This window comes from Lonchura striata, chromosome 7 (genome assembly GCF_046129695.1).
Source record: "Lonchura striata isolate bLonStr1 chromosome 7, bLonStr1.mat, whole genome shotgun sequence".
Classification (NCBI taxonomy): Eukaryota; Metazoa; Chordata; class Aves; order Passeriformes; family Estrildidae; genus Lonchura; species Lonchura striata.
Window position 1 is genome coordinate 19,006,574 of NC_134609.1, and position 17,859 is coordinate 19,024,432.

At 56.6% G+C, this 17,859-nt stretch overlaps 1 protein-coding gene across 1 annotated transcript in view; it reads left to right on the forward strand.

Moving 5' to 3' along the window:
- The window catches only part of SLIT1 (slit guidance ligand 1), a 59,593-nt gene that overhangs the window by 30,746 nt on the left and 10,988 nt on the right, over window positions 1-17,859 (forward strand). Inside the window, exons 5-20 of the mRNA XM_031505266.2 lie at window positions 11,848-11,919; window positions 12,060-12,131; window positions 12,540-12,611; window positions 12,933-13,096; window positions 13,492-13,639; window positions 14,146-14,217; window positions 14,463-14,534; window positions 14,640-14,711; window positions 14,834-14,977; window positions 15,102-15,265; window positions 15,381-15,404; window positions 15,807-15,951; window positions 16,090-16,164; window positions 16,392-16,535; window positions 16,794-16,937; window positions 17,043-17,209. Coding sequence (XP_031361126.2) covers window positions 11,848-11,919; window positions 12,060-12,131; window positions 12,540-12,611; window positions 12,933-13,096; window positions 13,492-13,639; window positions 14,146-14,217; window positions 14,463-14,534; window positions 14,640-14,711; window positions 14,834-14,977; window positions 15,102-15,265; window positions 15,381-15,404; window positions 15,807-15,951; window positions 16,090-16,164; window positions 16,392-16,535; window positions 16,794-16,937; window positions 17,043-17,209 — 1,751 coding nt within the window. The remainder of the gene's footprint in view (window positions 1-11,847; window positions 11,920-12,059; window positions 12,132-12,539; window positions 12,612-12,932; window positions 13,097-13,491; window positions 13,640-14,145; window positions 14,218-14,462; window positions 14,535-14,639; window positions 14,712-14,833; window positions 14,978-15,101; window positions 15,266-15,380; window positions 15,405-15,806; window positions 15,952-16,089; window positions 16,165-16,391; window positions 16,536-16,793; window positions 16,938-17,042; window positions 17,210-17,859) is intronic.

Genomic DNA, 17,859 nt, shown 5'->3' on the forward strand with positions numbered 1-17,859 from the left:
TCAGCCCCTTCCCTCTGTGAGGCAGAGGTGAGACAGCGCATGTAAACTTGACTTCACAAGACATCAAATGCACTGTGGTCAGAAGGAAATTGGCTCTTGGAGCTCCTTTCTTATGGCACAGAGCAGCTCCTGGCTCCTGCTCCCCCCTCAGTGAGTGGTTGGGCTGATCATATAAGGAAGCGCCTGCTCCCCTTCAAGCCCTGTGCCTGGGACCTCATCTCCAGGCTCACTGACAATTTGCATTAATGTTTGCCTAACTAACCAGGGGCCCTCTTACATCCTAATCACCTTTGCTGGGGGGCTCACATGGCTCATGGGGCAGCAGGACTGGCAGAGGTGTTTCTGGGCTCTCTCCTTTGTGCTTCAGCAATCTCCAACCCTCAGAAAAAACAAAAATCCTTTGCCAGAAGAGTGGGCCCTTTTATTTGAAATTATGTCCCAGATTTCTGTTCAGCCAGGTCCCCGCATTGTTCCTGAGCAGGATTTCAGTGTGGGAGCCAGCTAATTTGCAGTATTTTACATATGTAATATGTTGTCAGAAATGCTTTTAAATGCCTATAATATTTAATTAGGAGGCAGATTTCAGCATATTAGGCAGGAATGGGGCTGTGTAATTAGCTATTGATGATTTCATATCCATGAAGTCAATTAAGTAAAAGCTGGAGGCAAGCTCCCATGTATGAAACCACCCCATTTTGGGGCTGTTCTGGGATGCAGCAGGGTTGTGCTGGTTGTCTGGCTCTGACACCTTCCAGGGCCTGTGACATGCTTGTCTCTCAAATCTGATATTTCTGGTCTCAAAACTGATCTGGAACCTGACAAAATATGAATCATCCAAGAGATGTAAGAGCAGGCAGAGTCCTGGGCAGACTAGAGTGTATTTTTAGACAGCACGTGTTGGAATTTGACTGTTTCATAGTGAAAAAAAAGGAGGTTTACAGATCTGAGTGTTCTGGCCATGCTGGGAGACCCACTACAGGCTCTGCATTGCATTGCTGGCCTTCCCACAGCAGCACAAGGAGGAGGGTAAGGTCAGGCTGTGCTGCACAGCCCCTGCTTGGCTCTCCTATCACAGAGGACCACACTGAGAGTCCAAACCCTGCGTGTCTTCGTGAGTCCCTTTACCAACCGCTGGGAGCTCATGGCCTGGGCATGCAAACAGGATTGGCACCTCACCCTTCTGCTGGCCCCAGACAGTAGCCATGGCTCCTGCTGCACCTGGAGCCAGTCACTGGGGCACTTCCAGGGGCGTGGGTGTCTCTGGGGACACCAGGACCCGAAGTTGCATCTGTAGCCCAGCCATGCTGCCCATGTCCTTACACTCATGCCAGTGATGATGACTCATATTCCTTCCTCCACAGGCTGCCCTGAGATGGCTCCTGCTGCACCTGGTGGCAGGATGCCAGTCTGTAATGCCCCCACTGAGAGACAGGCACCCACCTCCCTCCAAGGGGGCTGGTATCTGCCCAGCTGCACTAGTCTGGGTCTTTCCCCCTCTGTGGGGTTTGCAGCCAGGACACCACTGTTTGGGAGATTTCATTCTCTTTTTTATCCTGGCGGTTGGAAGCCGGGGAGCCGATAATGATGAAGGAGTGTAAATGTCAGCAGGAAAGCAGCTTCAATCAGAAGTGTTAAAAATAAACCTGCCAGGCCTGCTCTGGCAGGGGTAATCAGCCTCAGCAGCTCCTCTCCCCAGGTCCTAGAGCGCAAGCTGCAGCTGTGCCAGCAGTGCCAGGCCACCTGAGCAGCAGTGCTGGAGGCTGGCTGCAGCCTTGGCAGCTCCAGCCCAGGCCAGCACCTCTCCTGGAGCTGTGAGGAGAAACCCCCCAAGACAACCAGGGTGAAGAGTCCCATCCCCTCTTCCCAGCAACATCTTCACACTCCCCTCTGTGGAGTTCCCCTCTGCAATCCTGGCTGCTCTTGAGCTCAGTCAGACTGTGGCAGGAGATGTGGACATGCAGGTAACACAGTTCCCTTAAGGCACATCCACAGGACAGAGTCAGCCGTGGGCTCTTGGAGTCACAGAGCCGCTGTCCCCACTGTGAGTCAGATGCACTTGGAACAAAGACAGGAGCTGCACTGTTAACCCCAAAGATAATTAACCTCAGGACAGTTTTGAAAAGGGGTGTGGGGCAGCTCCATCATTGAACTTTAATACAGAAATTGAAGATCTGTCTGAGACCCCTAGGTGCCCAAAGACTCAGGGCCAGGACTTTTCAGTCTGTGCCTTGTGGTTGGGTGCTGCTGTTGGGCTTGATACTTCTCCAAGGCTCCAAGCATGCATGGATCAGGGAAAGGGAGAAGCACCCAGATGTGGCTCCAGCAACTCATTTCTGTCTCTCCAAAACAAAGAGGGGCTGCTGCTCCACAGCACAGGCAGGTCCATGGGTGGGAGCTGCAGCTGTGCTCACAACCTGCAGGCAGAGGCTCCCCGAGACCTGTGGTGTGGTTTTGTGCCAGGGGCTCTTCAAAATGCAGCTCTGTGGAGGGAAGCCTTGTGGGCTGGGATGCAGCTCCCAGTCCTCTGTGGCATGGCCATGACTGGGTGCTGCTCTCCCAAACCCCCTCTCAAGAGTAGTTGTTACTGGGCAAGGGCAGCCCCAGCTCGGGCCAGCCTTGTGGCAGGGCTTTGCTGCCTGCTTTCCAGCAGTTCTTATCTTGGCTTTGATGTGTGTCACATGAGATGGAGTCTCTTTATCGTCCTCTTGGGTTCTCCCTGTGTGTCCCTGTGCTTGATTCCCATGCTCGGGTGCTCTTGCAGCCCCACGCTCACTCTGCTGTTTTCCATCTGCCTTTCCTTCTCCTATCCTGGCTGTTTCCTCCTAGCCCTGTGTGAAATCACATCTCTTTTACCAGCTGTTGGGCATGATTTGAGATGTCCCACTGGCTCCATCCTGGCTGCCTTTCATCCTGCAATGCATCGCCCACTTCTCATCCCACTGCCAGCCTCTCCCAAGAGCTTTCAGGAAGCCCCAGGCTCTGAGACATAAGAGTTTTACCTGTCTGACTGCTAGAGCCAAACACGAGTGTGAAGGACACTTAGTCATGTCAGGGCATCTTGCCAGCTTCTCCATCTGTCTTGCAAGGTTCAGCCTTGGTTTCAAAACATCCTCCAGGCCACAGGGAGTTTTCTTTAGCTCTTCTTAAAGCTGAGGCCAGTTGCTGTCCCAGGACCCGTGAAACTGAGGAGCAGCATCACAGATCCACAGCATCACTTCTTGGCTCACCAGGATCTGGGACAGATCTGGGACAGCCGGAACACAATTCTCAGCTTGGCTCAGCCTCATTCACACCTCGGAGGAATCCAGGAGGGCTGGCACGGCTGGCTTCACACTTATTAGCAATTAAAAGCCTCAGAGCCTGGGAGTCAATTAGCTCTGGGCTCTGCAGTGCCACAAACCCAGGGGATGAGCCTGCTAACCAGAGCTGCAGCCAACTCCCCACAGGGCTCAGGGCTGGCTCGCCAGAAGAGCTATTTGCTTTTTCATTTACACCTTGGATGAGTGTTGCAGCATGGAGTTTGGGGTATCTTCTCAGGTGTGAGCTGCCAGGCAGGGAGCACATGCTGCATGCTGGAGGATGTAAGGTTTTGTGGCAGGCAGGGCTGGAGCCTGGCACTTCTCAGGGCATGCATGGGGTCGTGATGGGGTGAGGGGGACTGACCTTGTCCTGTCACAGAACTACATGGGAGGGTCTTGCTGTGGCACACTGCTGTCTGCTGGAGGTAGAGCCACACATGGTCTAGCAAATCTCTGCCACCACCCCCAGTGCCCTCTCTCCCACGCTCTGGAGCTGTTGGGCTACTCTGATTTGCTGGACATCCTGGAACATGTGGGTTTGTGAGTGCTGAGGCACTACGCTCTGGGCAGTAGTTTCCCTCTGCAGGGTTGGCATGCAGCCCTGGGGAAAGGGACATCTCTGCCTTTTATGTGCAGTGTGTGGGGAACATGCTTGAAATGAGCCGAGGTATGCAGATGTGAAGCAGGTAGGTCACAGGCTGGAGGGTAGTGTGGTAGATGGAAACACACGCCTTGGTGGAAGGTTCATGTAGGGATTTCCCACTACTAGAGGGTAAGGCAGAAGAAAAAAACATGAAAAGAGGGAGGAGAAAAGATGTGCCGAACATCAGGGCTAAGGGGACTTGGAAGTGATGAGAAGCAGGGATGCAGAGAAGCAGGAGGCTGTGCAGCAATGGGGCCAGTGGCTGGGTGCTTTGGTTCCCAGGGGCAGTGGGACACAGAGGCTGTGAGCCAGGCAAGTGCAGTTTTAACACTCAGTGTCCAGCCAGACACTTGCTGGAGGGACCAAAACCTCAGCCAGCAGACAGTGAGAACTGGGGTAGATGTGTCAGCCACAGAGCAGGTCCTTTTGCAGAAACTCACAGGCTGGATGATCCTACAGGTGGGTTGCAGGACACCCTGAGCCCTCACCCCGGGCTCTGCCAGACCACAGGGCACTGGACAGGACACAGAAGAAGCTGTGGCTATCTGAAGACACTTTGGGACGAGGGGGAGCTGATGGCGACGCCTTAGCCTCGTGTTAGCTCCCCTTCCTGCCGATAACGAGGTTGTAGGAACAAAGGGACACTGTGGGGAGGGGGCGGTGACAGGCACGCAGGGTTTGCAGCTTGTTATTTCACTTGTGTTTCCATTAAAGCTGCTGCTTTTAACTTGTTTCAATCTCTGAAGAGGCTCCAGGGTGTGTAGCAGATGCTTTATTCCCCCTCCCTCCCACCCTCCCTCTTTTCCTTGGCCAGCTCCCCTTGTTCCCATAGCATCCCCCTTCCCACAGAGGCCGGGTCCCGCAGCTCTGGCATTGCAGCGCAGCCCACGCAGGAGCCGATCCCGCTGGAGCTGGACTGGAGCCACGGCACAGGCACGCCCTGGCAGAGAGCTGCTCAGCAGAGCCCGGCCCTCAAGTGCCCTCCAGCACAGATCACCCCACAGCTGGGGACATTCCATTGTCCCAAATGCAATGCCCAAACGCCTGCAGTGCATGGACCCCCGTGCCTCAGCATCCCCGGGATGCTGTCAGCACACACGGACACCGTGGGGCACCCTTGGGTGATACCAGCCAGAGTCAATTGCTGGTGCTCTGGTAAAGACAGCCGGTCACGGCATGGGCCAGCAGTGTCCCTTTGAAGCCACTGAGATTTGTGCATGCCCTGAAATGTTTTGCTAAATCAACACCACCATGCTGGGGCTGGGACTCCTCTCACTAACTGTTGCCATGAGCATATGTTGGCTTTTACACATGCTCTGCTTATCTGTCCAAGCAACAAACTTCTCCAGCTTTAATGTTTTTGGAAGCATCTGCACCTCCTGGGAGGGAAAGAACCAGGGCCAGAGCCTGGGGTCAGCAAGGCACTTTGGGAAGCCTGGGAAGGCAGGGTAGTATGCACAAAGCATTGCTCCCTGCTCTGTTCCCTTTTACACTTTACTGTGTGGACACAGTGGACAGGCAGAAGTTTTTGGTAGGGCTTGTGTCACTGAGGTCTGTGCTCTGAGACACTCAGCACATCGTGCTGTCAAGGTGTGTTTTGCCTGCTGCAGCAAAGGATTGTTTTGTCCTTAAGGCTTGGCAAGGAGCTCTGATTCACTACTTTCACTAGTGCTGAGAAAATAAGAAGAAAAGAAACATTATGAGAAACCTCAGGTGGGATTGGGGTCAGCTCTCCTAAAAGAAGTGATTATTTACATTCACTTGAACCACAGTGGATATGACCTGGTGCCAAGAGATGCTGAGGATGCTGGTCCCTTTGGGAGGACAGTCCCATGGCCTGGAATCGCATCAGCCACCATGGTGATGATGTGGGTACATAGCCCTTGCACAGGGAAAGGGACACTCGGGGCCCACAGCCTGTGTGATTCAGAACACAGGGACCCTGTATCCAGCAGGAATGGGTAGAGATATGCATGTAAGGGCATATAGAGGCCAAACTCCCCATCTCACTGAGGAGCAATGAGAACACAGAGCAGGAGAGGTCAGTGGTGGCTTTCAGGCTGGTATGGGGACTAGAAGGATGGCTGGTTGTCTTAATCTCTAGGACCCCTATAGGGACACCAGCCTGCCTTTGCACAGTGCTTTGCCATGCCACGGAGATGTCTCGTGTGCTGGATTTGGTTGCTGCCAGCATCCTTGCTCCGTCTGTGCTGTCCCTTCTCCATGCACCCTTTTCCCAGTACCCATCAAGGCTGTGTGTCGGGAGGCAGTTTCTGTGGCTGCAAGGTTGCAGTCTCCCCGAGCTCGCTGCAGGCTGTGGCAACCAGAGCTAGGAGGATAATGAGATCTTAATAGTCCAATTATATCCCATCGATTTACTCAGCACGTAATTGTTGGCGGCTGGGGCTGCTTGATGAACCGCTCCGCTCCGGCTGCCAGCGGGGAGGGCTGTGCCACCCCGCCCAGCCTGGGATGCTCTTCACAGCAACCAGCTGTTCCCCCTTGGACCCCTGTAGGAGCAGCGCCTCCCTCCCCCACTTCCAACTCACTGTCCCTCCTCTTTCAGGAGGGGGCAGTGACAAGAGTGACAGGCAGAGATCAGAGCCGGGATCCCTGCCTTGGCTGGGCATTCCAGCATCGCCCTGACCCCGGGCTGATGTCCCCCGTACTGCCCTGGGGAGCAGAGGGGTTGTGCATCTCTGCCTGCCACTAAAACAGGCTGACAGGAGTGACTCCTGGTGGGTGACAGTCCCGGCCAGCAGAGCAGTGGTGGAGCCATTGTCCACGCAGCCTGCATGGGCAGGGTGGTGCTGCCAGAGATGTGCCTAGCTGGTCTCCTGGCAGCAGGAGTCAGCTCCCGAGCACCCACCTGCAGGTGTTCTTGCCACAGCAAGGCTTGGCAGGTGCATTTCTGCACTTTGCTTCTATTAATTTTCCTTTTGAGCTGGCTGTGGCTGAGAGATGCATGGACTTCTAATTTGGAGGATTCACTCTTAGCTGTGATTTTAAGCTTGCCTTCATGATTGTGTCAGTCATAACTTGTTCTAGCATTGTAAAAAGAGTAAATAATGTTCCTTTTCCCCACACCATGCTGCTTTGTACCCTGTCCCATTCCCTCCCATTTCCCCTTCTGGCTGCTGCCAAAGTACCTTTTCCAGAAACCCCACCATGTTTCTCCTGAGTGGCAGGGGCTCACACTGAGCTCACCATGCTATACTTCAGCTTGTTTGTAACCATGCATCAGCATCTGCCATCTCCCCTTGTCCAGTGCAAATGCCCTCAGCCCCAGGGCTGGGGCTGCAGTGGGTGGCAGGCAGCAACAGGCAGTAGCAGGTAGCACACAGGCTGTGACCTTGGGGACAGTGGAGTGGGATGGGCTGGGAGCAGTGGGAGGTCTCATCTCCCTTGGCCAGGATGGAGTGGTGCCAGCAGCTGGGCCAGTGGAACACATTAAAAATCAAACAGTGTGACATAATGCTGGGGGCACGCCACAGGAGCCTGAACCTGAGACCTGTGGGGTCGTGCTCAAACTGGGGACTGGGGCAGGTGACACAGTGGACAAAATTCTGCCTTGTTGCCCTGGCATCTTGTCATGCAGCAGAGGGGTGGCTGCTCCCCACCTCCATCAAGCAGCTCCCTTAGGGACACCCCTCGTGGGCACTAGGTCTTTGGAGCACTGGGGACTTGTGTGCATCACCTTGAGAGGACTGTGTAGCCACATGTGGGATTGTGGACATGTGGGTGACATTTCTCCCAGCTCAGGGCTGCAGATGCTGATGCTGGCACAAGCAGTGGATGCAGCAGCTCCTGCCCTGGAGTGGAGAGTGCAGAATCCCTGGGAGACTCTGGGCAGTTGCTACTAATGCAAGTGCTGATTGATTTTTATAAGTCTATTGATTTTTTGTAATGCAGGAGTCTTACCGTGCCTTCAGCTCATCCCTTTGTCACCTGTCAGGCAGTGAAGGTGGCGGTGTGAACAGCTGTCAGCCCTGTCTCTGCTCATCCGTCTGCCCTGGACAGGCTGTGCTGGGACAGACAGCATGTGCAGGGTGGTCTGAGACACCGGGTTGTTTAATAGCTGCTGGTGCCACAGTCCTTGCTGGGGAAACGCCGTTTCTGCTCTAGCATAGCTGCCTCTGGCACGGCACCACTGAGGTGAGGCTGGGATCTGGGGAGCTCTTGTGCCAGCATGAAACTGATTCTCTACAGGGCTGGTGGCTTTGAGTGCCTTGTCTGCTCAAGGCCTGGTGGATGGTTGCTGCGGCTGAGCTGGTGCCTGCAGTGACTGGTGTCAGCACTGGTGTGTGAGCCAGGGGCAGGCAGCGTCATGCATTTTCACTGGGGGAGCTGTGGGCTGGCAGAGGCTGAAGCCCTCATAATGAGCTTCCAGCATGGATGCTGGGGAGGAAACAAGGTAAAGAGAGGAGCAACCCCGGGCACTCGGCACTGGTCCCGGGCATGCGGGCGCTGCCAGGGTGGCACGGCACTCACCTGGCACAGTGTGGTCCCGCAGCCCTGCCCGGCGCGCCCGGGACGCGACCCGGGCTGCAGCTGTGCCCTGCACGGGGTGCCCGCGCGGCTGCTGCCACCGGGCGAGCTGGACCCCGGCACGGAGCCGGAGCCAGCCCAGCGGCCGCTGCCAAGCCGGGCTCCCGGCGAGGGCAGCGCCCGCCGGGGGCTGCCAGGCCGCCCAGCGCTCTTGGCAGCGGGGGCTCGGGGACGCGGGGCCAGCGCCGCCGGGAAGCAATTACCTCCCCGCTGCGTCCGGCCCTAATCCCCTCACACGGCGAGCAAGGAGCCGGCTCGCCAAACAAGGCTCAATCAGGTTAAAGTGTGAAGTCAGGATTAGCCAAAAGAATGAGAGCGTGGTAATAGCTCCGGCCTCCTTGCCCGGCCGCCGCAGCCCCGCTGAGCCCCTCCCGCTCGCCCGCCCTCCGGCCCCGCGGGCTCTCGCCGGGGGGATTAAGGCTGCCGGGTTTGTTTGCCTGAGTGGGCTCCCCACTGGGAAGCCGTGTCGAACAGCTTTGCTCGGGCGCCCCGCTAAGCGCCGGGCCGGGCGCCGCGCTGGGGGGTTGGCTCCCGCCGCCGGGCCCTGCCAGCCCCGGGAGCCGCGTCCCGCGCCTGGCTCCTCGCCCAGGCTCCCCGGGAGCGGCGGCAGCGGATGGGGCTGCGGCTGCCAGGAGAGGCAGCGCCGCGGCACCTCCCGACTCGCCGCGGTACCGCGCCGACAGCCGTCACACGCACAACGGGGCAGAGCGGCCGGGTGTCAGATGCGAGCTGGGAAGCTCCTGAAATCGCGATCCCTGGACACTGCCATCCCTCTCACTGCCCGGCCGGGGAGGACTCGTGTGGATATAGTCTGGCCATGAGGCTTTTGGGGGACTTGGAAGAAAAGCGTGTGCCTGCCTTCTTGCCATCACACAGCTGTGGGTTGGAGCTGGCTGCTGCTGCTGCTGTTTTACAGGCATCTGCTGGGTCAGAAATCCACGTGGGAGGTGAGCGTGGTGACAGAGGTGTCCTGCATCACCTCCTCACCCCCTGTTATACTTCCCCTTTTGCACCTCTGGGACTACCAGAGCCCTCTATACCTTGTGGCATGCAAGGACAAACTCCAGCTGCATGGTTCTCTGAGACCATGGCACAGGGATGGGAGGACGGTGGCACTGTGACTGGGCTGGCTGTTTGGTGAACGCCTGGATTCAACAGCCAGGAACTCTTAAACTTGGAGCTTTAGGACAATACCTGGAAGTGAAACCAGAAGAGGCAGTGAGGGTGACTGTGACAACTCCCCCTCCTCTGCCTGTGTCCGTCAGCTGGTCCCCAGCGGGGCTATCAGACCTGCCAGTGCCCGTGGTCACTGCTGTCAGCTGGCACTCCACATGCGATGGCAGTGACACTCTTGTATTCGGCGGGGCGTGAGGTGGCACCGATGCAGCCGCCGTGGTGCTGCGAGCGGCACGGCGGAGCAAGGAGAAGCCGTGCCATCTGCTGTTTCTTCTGCACCAAAGTGTAAAGCAAACATAGCTGGGAGCTACGAAACACCAGGAGGGAAGGGGCCGTGCCTTGTTCCAACGCCGGGCCGAGGATTCCACAGGCAAAGCATGTGTTTGTCCCGGTGTCGTCAGCTGTGTAACCGTGCAATGTAATCTCAGCCCGGTGCCGGGGCCTTGCTGAAAGCCTCGCATCCAGCGTCTGTCCCTCTTGGCTTCGGTACCCCCAACGGCAGCACTTCATCGGTGACTGTCACAAAAAGCTGTGAAGGGGAGAAGCCTCGCAAAGTCAGTTGCAACCTTCTAGCGGCATTTCCCTCGCAAGCTGTAAATGAGCAGCTTGGAGACAGACGCTTGGGTTTACTCTCTGGGCACACTGGGACTCCCATGTGCTCCAAGCAGAGAAATGGAAGCAAGCTTTCCATGGGGGAACCAAGCAAATTGCAGACAGGACCTGCCTGGGCAGGCAGTGCCAGAGCTGGGAGAGGGGTGCAGAGCACTGAAGTGTGGTGCTGACCTCTGTGATGGGTTTAATGCTGGAGGACAGGCAGCTGCCAAGAAGGAATGTGGTGCATTGAGTGCTTTGCTAGAAAGAATGATGAACTGCACCTGGAGGGTTCATAGAATCATAGTATGGTTTGGGTTGGAGGAGAACTTGAAGATCATCTAGTTCAAACCCTTAGCCATGGGCAGGGATGGCACCCTCTGCATAATATGTGCCCCATCCAGCCTAGCCTTGAACACTTCCAGGGATGAGGTATCCACAAGGTCTTTGGACAGCCTGTTCCAGTGGCTCGCTATCCTCACTGTGAAGAATTCCCTCCTTACATTTAATTTAAAACTCTGCACTTTTAGTTTAAAACTGTTCACCCCATCACTGTCTGCCCATGTAAGAAAGTTGCTATCTTTTCCTAAGAGTTTTCTAAGGGATTCCTGATGCGAGCTAAAAGAGAAAAGAGGAATTGGTACAATGCTGTCATTTTCTGAAAGGTCAGTGCAATTCCTGGGGATCCCTAGGCTCATCGCATCCCCAACATAGTATGAAGAGAAAATGTTTTTATTTGAAGGAGTGCTGGGCAATTGGAGGCTGCTGCAGGTATCTGGTCCTTTGCCTTTGGAGAGGGTGAGGGACCCTGATCCCTCGTGGGCAGGTCGGGCCGGAGTTGTGGGAACAGTCGGCACGGTCAGGGCAGGCAGTGCAGGCAGCACAAGCAGCAGGGCAGCCTGGCAGTGCCGCCACGTGGGTTCCTGCAAAACTGCGGCTGCTGCTCGCAGGGGAGCTGGGCTGGTCCTTCTGCACAGCTGAGCCAGTCTACCCCGACCCTATTTGCAGTGAGATTTGTGGTCTTCATGGTCTTTAAAAGCCAGCCCAGGCATGATGGGGGATCTGACCTGCTGCCAGCCCTGCAACCCAGAGCCCTTGCTGGCTTGGCATGCCCTGGCATTACAGAGCGGGTGATTACACAGACAGTACCCTGCAGTGATGATGTAAATAATGACCCGATTATTTGTGCCCTGTGAAGTGCAAGTCAGGCTCCATGGGCATGCCTCCTGGAGCCACTAAGTGTAATTACCAGTTAATCAGCAGGGACCTGTAATTATAGCAGTCAGAGAGTATTTAAGTATGGAGGGTTTTCCCAGAGTTGTGCCAGTCAGCTCTGCTTGTCAGAGCCAGGGACTGCAGTGCCCAGGGAGCCCCAGTCACTTTGAGCCACCATAGATGGAGCCAGACTTGCCTCAGGACAGCCAGCAGAACAGTGGTCAGCCAAGGACCTGAAACCAAATTAGCTTGTCAAGAGTCTCTGAGGGATCACTGAGTGCCGAGGTGTGCCCCTGCCTGTGGATGCCCTGCTCCCATGGGACATCACGCTTTGCAGGCACTGCCCATTTGCCTTCCTCCCTCTTTCTTCTGCAGGGACCTGAGTGAGAACTTCATCCAGGCCATCCCCAGGAAAGCGTTCCGTGGGGCCACCGACCTCAAGAACCTGTGAGTCCTGGCAGTGTTGGGCATGAGGGGGTTTGGGGTCAGGTCCAGTGGCAGCAGGCAGTGGAAGTGATCAGGAGCACTGATTGCTCTCTGCCTGGGCTGTCCCAACAATTTTCCCATTTTTTCCCTTTCTCCTGCAGACAACTGGACAAGAACCAGATCAGCTGCATCGAAGATGGGGCTTTCCGTGCCTTGCGGGGGCTGGAGGTCCTGTAAGTGACTGGAGAAAAGGCTGGAGCCTCCAGTCTACGACCCCATGCAGGATGAGGGTGTCCTTGAGTGTCCCCCATCACTGAAGTACTGCAGGGACATCCCCAGCATGCCATTTCTCCCTGGGCATGAGCAGGGGCTGACCAGGGTTCTGGTACAACTGCTGCAGAGCTGTGCTCCAGGGCTTGATCCTGTCCCTGAGGGCCACCTGGGTGCTGCTGGCTGTGGAGAGGAGAAGCCTGGAAAGGACAGCAAGTCCTGCTGGGGGTTCAGCCTGTAGTTCTCCATCCATTCACCTTGTGCTAGGTTGCTCCCAGGGGTTAGTGCCACCTAGACCATCTCATGTTCCTGTTTATAGCCTGTCTGCCCTGACCTTCTTTGCCTGTTTGCCCTTCTTTGTCTTCCTGCAGGACCCTGAACAACAACAATATCACTACAATTCCTGTGTCCAGCTTCAACCACATGCCCAAGTTGCGGACGTTGTGAGTGCCAGGGCTGTGGTGGTGGTGGTGGTAGGGGTGGCCTCCTAGGCTACAGTGGGATGTCCCCGGCTCTGCTGCTGGTGCTGGTGGCTCAATAGTGCTGGGACAGCACCACAGCAAGGCAATGGAGGGGACAGCCCAGCAGAGCATCCCCAAGTACTGCCAAGCAAGGTGGCCTTGGCAACTGTCACAGATGCTCTTCGGCCCCTCTGTATCTCCCTTTGAATCCCCCCAGCCTTTGGGATGAGCCAGGCTGGGGCATTCAGGCTGGAGCGGGCAGGAGCTGTGCTGTGGCTGCTGACTGCTCCATCCATCCTGCAGCCGCCTGCATTCCAACCATCTCTTCTGTGACTGCCACCTGGCCTGGCTCTCTCAGTGGCTGCGCCAGCGTCCCACCATCGGGCTCTTCACCCAGTGCGCCGCTCCCGCCCAGCTTCGCGGCCTCAACGTGGCTGAGATCCAAAAGAACGAGTTCAGCTGCTCTGGTGAGGAGACAGAGGAGGTGGTGGGTGCCAGGGCAGGGACATGGGCCAGGGAAACAAGGCTTGTGCCACCAATGCAGCCCGTCTCCACTCCCTGCCATGTGCCCCAGCTCAGAGCCTCAAAACCCATGGTGTGGGTTCATCTCAGGTCAGCACAGTCCTTGGTGTGGGGACAATATGGGGACAGTGCCACCCTATCAGTGTGACAGTACATCAGTCTGTGCCTTTGGAGCTTTTGCAGGGAGTTGGGGTGTGTCAAGATCTTATACACCCACTCAAGGGTGCCATGAACTGTCCCTGCATGCTGAGCTGTCACCAGAGTCCCTTCTTTGGGCTGCTGCCACATACTGGCCTGGTTCAGCTCTTTGCAATTCCAATGCTGGCTGCTTCCCTGGCAGGACAAACGGACTCAGCACATGCCCAGCTCTGCAGCTTGTCCTCCGGCTCCTGCCCGGCCATGTGCACCTGCAGCAATGGCATTGTGGATTGTCGGGGCAAGGGGCTGACGGCCATCCCCGCCAACCTGCCCGAGACCATGACAGAGATGTGAGTATGGCCCCACACCGTCACCACTGGGCTCTGGGTGGCTCAAGGCACCGGGAACGCAGGAGCAAGCCCTGCAGCTCAGCCACTCCACAGGGCAGCAGGCCTTCCTTGCCCTTCTCTCACTCTGCCCAGATTTAGCCCTGGATTTAGCTGCATTAAAAATGTAAATAGAGAAATAATCTCCTTAGAGGAATCCAGTTATGGTGCAGAGCCCCTGCTGGGACAGTGCACAAAACACGTGGGAGGCAGCAAGCACCCCCAAACCCAAGGTGCTGGGGAGGAGAGGTGCTTCCTCCACCCCAGCCACCATGGTTACCCCACCCATGGCACCTCTCCCTGATGGAGACAGCCCAGCCCCAGGATGCAAATTGTCTCTGAGCAGAATATTTCCACTCCCATGGGGTAACTTACTGCAACCTTAGGGGTCCTGCAGGCCCAGCTCTGTCAGTGGGGTTCTGGGGTTTGGCAAGCCCTAGAGCCCTCATCTCCCCCTATCCTCTTTGCAGACGCCTGGAACTCAACGGCATCAAGTCCATCCCCCCAGGAGCCTTCTCACCCTACAAGAAGCTGCGGAGAATGTAAGTGTGCAGCCTGTACCAGCTCACCCTGAACCCCAACACCCTTCACGCTGCTGGCCACTGCTAAGAGACGTGGGGCACCTGCTATGACACGGGTGCCCCATATGGCAGCACTGGGAGGGAGTCTTGGATAACTCCAGCTCTGTATATTGGGTCTTGGGGGTGGTCCCCTGGAACTAGCAGAAGGATGAGGACATAGGACAAGAGAAGAGGGGACCAGGCCACCTTCTTCCTTTGGGTTTCAGAGACCTGAGCAACAACCAGATCTCGGAGATTGCCCCTGACGCCTTCCAGGGGCTGCGCTCACTGAACTCCCTGTAAGTGCCTGCACTGGTGTGGGTGGGATGGGGTGGATGCTGTACCCCTTAACCGTGGCCCACACCACTCCCCCCACCTCTCTCACACCAGCCTTTCTTTCCCAGGGTGCTGTATGGCAACAAGATCACGGACCTCCCTAAGGGTGTCTTCGGAGGACTTTTTTCCCTGCAGCTGCTGTAAGGCACAAGTGGCTGTGTGGGATGCTTTTCGGGGACATAGGGAAGCAGGACTGAGGTCCCTGCCACCTATGGTGCAGTGAAGGACTGTCCCCAGACTCACATCCCTCCCTCCCTGCCAGGCTTCTCAATGCCAACAAGATCAACTGTGTACGGGCAGATGCCTTCCAGGATCTGCAGAACCTCTCACTGCTCTCACTCTATGACAACAAGATCCAGAGCCTGGCCAAAGGCACATTCACCTCCCTGCGGGCCATCCAGACTCTGTGAGTGTCCACTCCAGCTCCCATGGCTGGGCAGGAGAGGCTCTGGGGGAAAAGCATCTCCAGGGCTGGAGCTGCTGATCACCCCCTGCTCCTGGCCGTGTGTCACCCACTGTCCCTGGCACAGGCACCTGGCCCAGAATCCTTTCATCTGTGACTGCAACCTGAAGTGGCTGGCAGATTTCCTGCGTGCCAACCCCGTGGAGACCAGTGGAGCCCGCTGTGCCAGCCCCCGGCGCTTGGCCAACAAGCGCATCGGCCAGATCAAGAGCAAGAAGTTCCGCTGCTCGGGTGAGAGCTGTCCCCAGCCCTGTCACAGGCGTCCTGTGGCACCGCTGTCCTTGGCCCTGTCCCAGCCTGGTGTCTGTGTGCTCAGAGGGCTGATGTGCTTTTTTTTTTTCCGCAGCCAAAGAGCAGTATTTCATCCCAGGTGAGCAGAGGAGCCACACACGTGTATGTGGGGGTGTGCATGATGCCCTTCTGGCCAGGCTGCCTGCAGGGATGGTTGTGCTGGAGCCCCGTGGTCTGGCCCAGCAGAACCATGCTTCATTTCCCACATGCTGGGTACCAGGATGTGTAGTGGCATCACCTGGATGGGCATAGAGGCGTCCCCAGGGTCCAGTTTTGTTTGCAGGAGGGTGGTGGGCAGGGCGCTGCCCTGTGTACCCAGGAAAAATATCTCTGTAGATAAGCTGCTTTACATGTGCACAAAGGCTGGAATGAGGGGAGCTAGGGAAGAAAATGAGACTAGGTGGGAATGTGGGAGGATCAGAGGAAGAGCGGGGAGGTGCCTCTGCCTGTGGGAACCCACAATGCCTTCACCATCACACAGGGACAGAGGATTACCAGCTGAACAGTGAATGCAACAGTGATGTGATCTGCCCCCCAAAATGCCGCTGTGAATCTGGTGTGGTCGAGTGCTCCAACCTGAAACTCACCAAGATCCCAGATCGCATCCCACAGTCCACAGCTGAGCTGTAAGAGTCTCCTCTCTCACTCTGCCTTCCCTCCTGCAGCAGGCACCTTGCTGGCACTGGGGTTTGGCTCAGGGTTTGGGGCTGTACCAGGTACTTTGCAGGCATCTCCTGAGTTCTTTTCCCTGCTGCCCACTCCAGGCGCCTGAACAACAATGAGATCTCCATCCTGGAGGCCACTGGCATTTTCAAGAAACTCCCACATCTGAAGAAAATGTGAGTATTGGGCAGGCACAGCCATGTCAGGAGTGCCAAGGGCTGGGCAGGCACATGGAAGTCCTGATGCCAGGGCAGACTGGGGCATGAGATGGAGGGTCTGTCCCAGCCTGAGGGTCCTCTGAAGGACTGGCATCACAGGGTGCTTAGTGGGATCTGGGGGAGGCAGGGTTCAGGATGCGGTCAAGGCAGACCCTTCATCCCAGCCTGCTTTTCCCTCTTCACAGCAACCTCAGCAACAACAAGGTGTCAGAGATTGAGGATGGGGCATTTGAGGGGGCATCCTCTGTCAATGAGCTGCACCTCACTGTCAACCAGCTGGAGTCCGTGCGGAGTGGCATGTTCAGGGGTCTGGACGGGCTGAGGACACTGTGAGTCCCTTCTCCTCCATGAGCACCCAGATGGGGACATCCTTACTCCTTGCCTCCTTGCAGGGCCAGCTCAGGATGCCTTGCCCACCAACTGGCCGCATCCAGTGCTGGGGGGGCAGGTTTTTGCTGCTCAGGGACTTGCTCAGGCTCATTCTGCTGCCCAGCACTGAGGTGGGCACAGCCTGAGCACTGCTAAGGTGGGTTTCCCCCGTGGTGCCTGCCTGTGTTGTAGGTGCCCTTGTTCTCTTCCCTCTGCAGGATGCTGAGGAACAACCGCATCAGCTGCATCCACAATGACAGCTTCACAGGGCTGCGCAACGTCCGCCTGCTCTCCCTGTATGACAACCAGATCAGCACAATTGCACCGGGTGCCTTTGACACGCTGCAATCCCTCTCCACACTGTATGTCCTGGGCCCCGGGGGCTGCCCCCAGCCTGTGCACATTGCTGCAGGTCCCCTTGCCTGTGGTTGTTCAGGTGCTGCCCGTGTGCTCTCTCCCATGTGCAGGAACCTGCTCGCCAACCCCTTCAACTGCAACTGCCAGCTGGCCTGGCTGGGGGACTGGCTGCGCAGGAGGAAGATCGTGACAGGGAACCCTCGGTGCCAAAACCCTGACTTCCTCCGGCAGATCCCGCTCCAGGATGTGGCTTTCCCTGACTTCAGGTGTGAGGAAGGTAACTCATGGGCCCTGCAGCGCCAGGGGTGAGGGGAGACCAGGCTGCTCCTCCCAGGATTGACAGTGTGCTCCTTGTCCCAGCAACATCCTTGCTGCCAGGATGTGCCCATGGCACGGCGATAGTTCAGGGGGCCCCGTGAATGCCCTCCCCTAATGATAAAAAAGTTTTCCTTCCTGGTACTTGGCCCTTGGGCACTCAAATGTGCACTCTGAAGCCAGAAGAGGCGTTTGCACCCACTGCACCTTGGGGCTCTTGTATGTAGGTGGGTCTGTGCTGGCAGACACTGTGCCCTGGGTGCTGACAGGAGCAGATGTGTAGGCAAAGCCCACTGGGATTCATCCTGCTCCTTCCCGCCTTCCCTTCTCAGCCTTGCACATGCACCGGAGCTGGCGGTGGGCAGATGGAGCAGACGGGGAGTGTGCGTGGGGAGAAAAACCTCTTTTTATTTTTTTTTTTTTTAATTCAGAGCAGCTTTTTAGCCCTCTGGAAAATATTTACAAACAAACCATGCTTTCTTCTGCTTTCCCTCCTCCACCACGTCAGTGACTGAAGGGTTGCATCCTGCATCTTTCCCAACAGTGTGAGATAGCATACGGTTGTCCCAGGAATGCCTTTCCCGCAGGATTCCAGCATCATGGCAGGGAAGG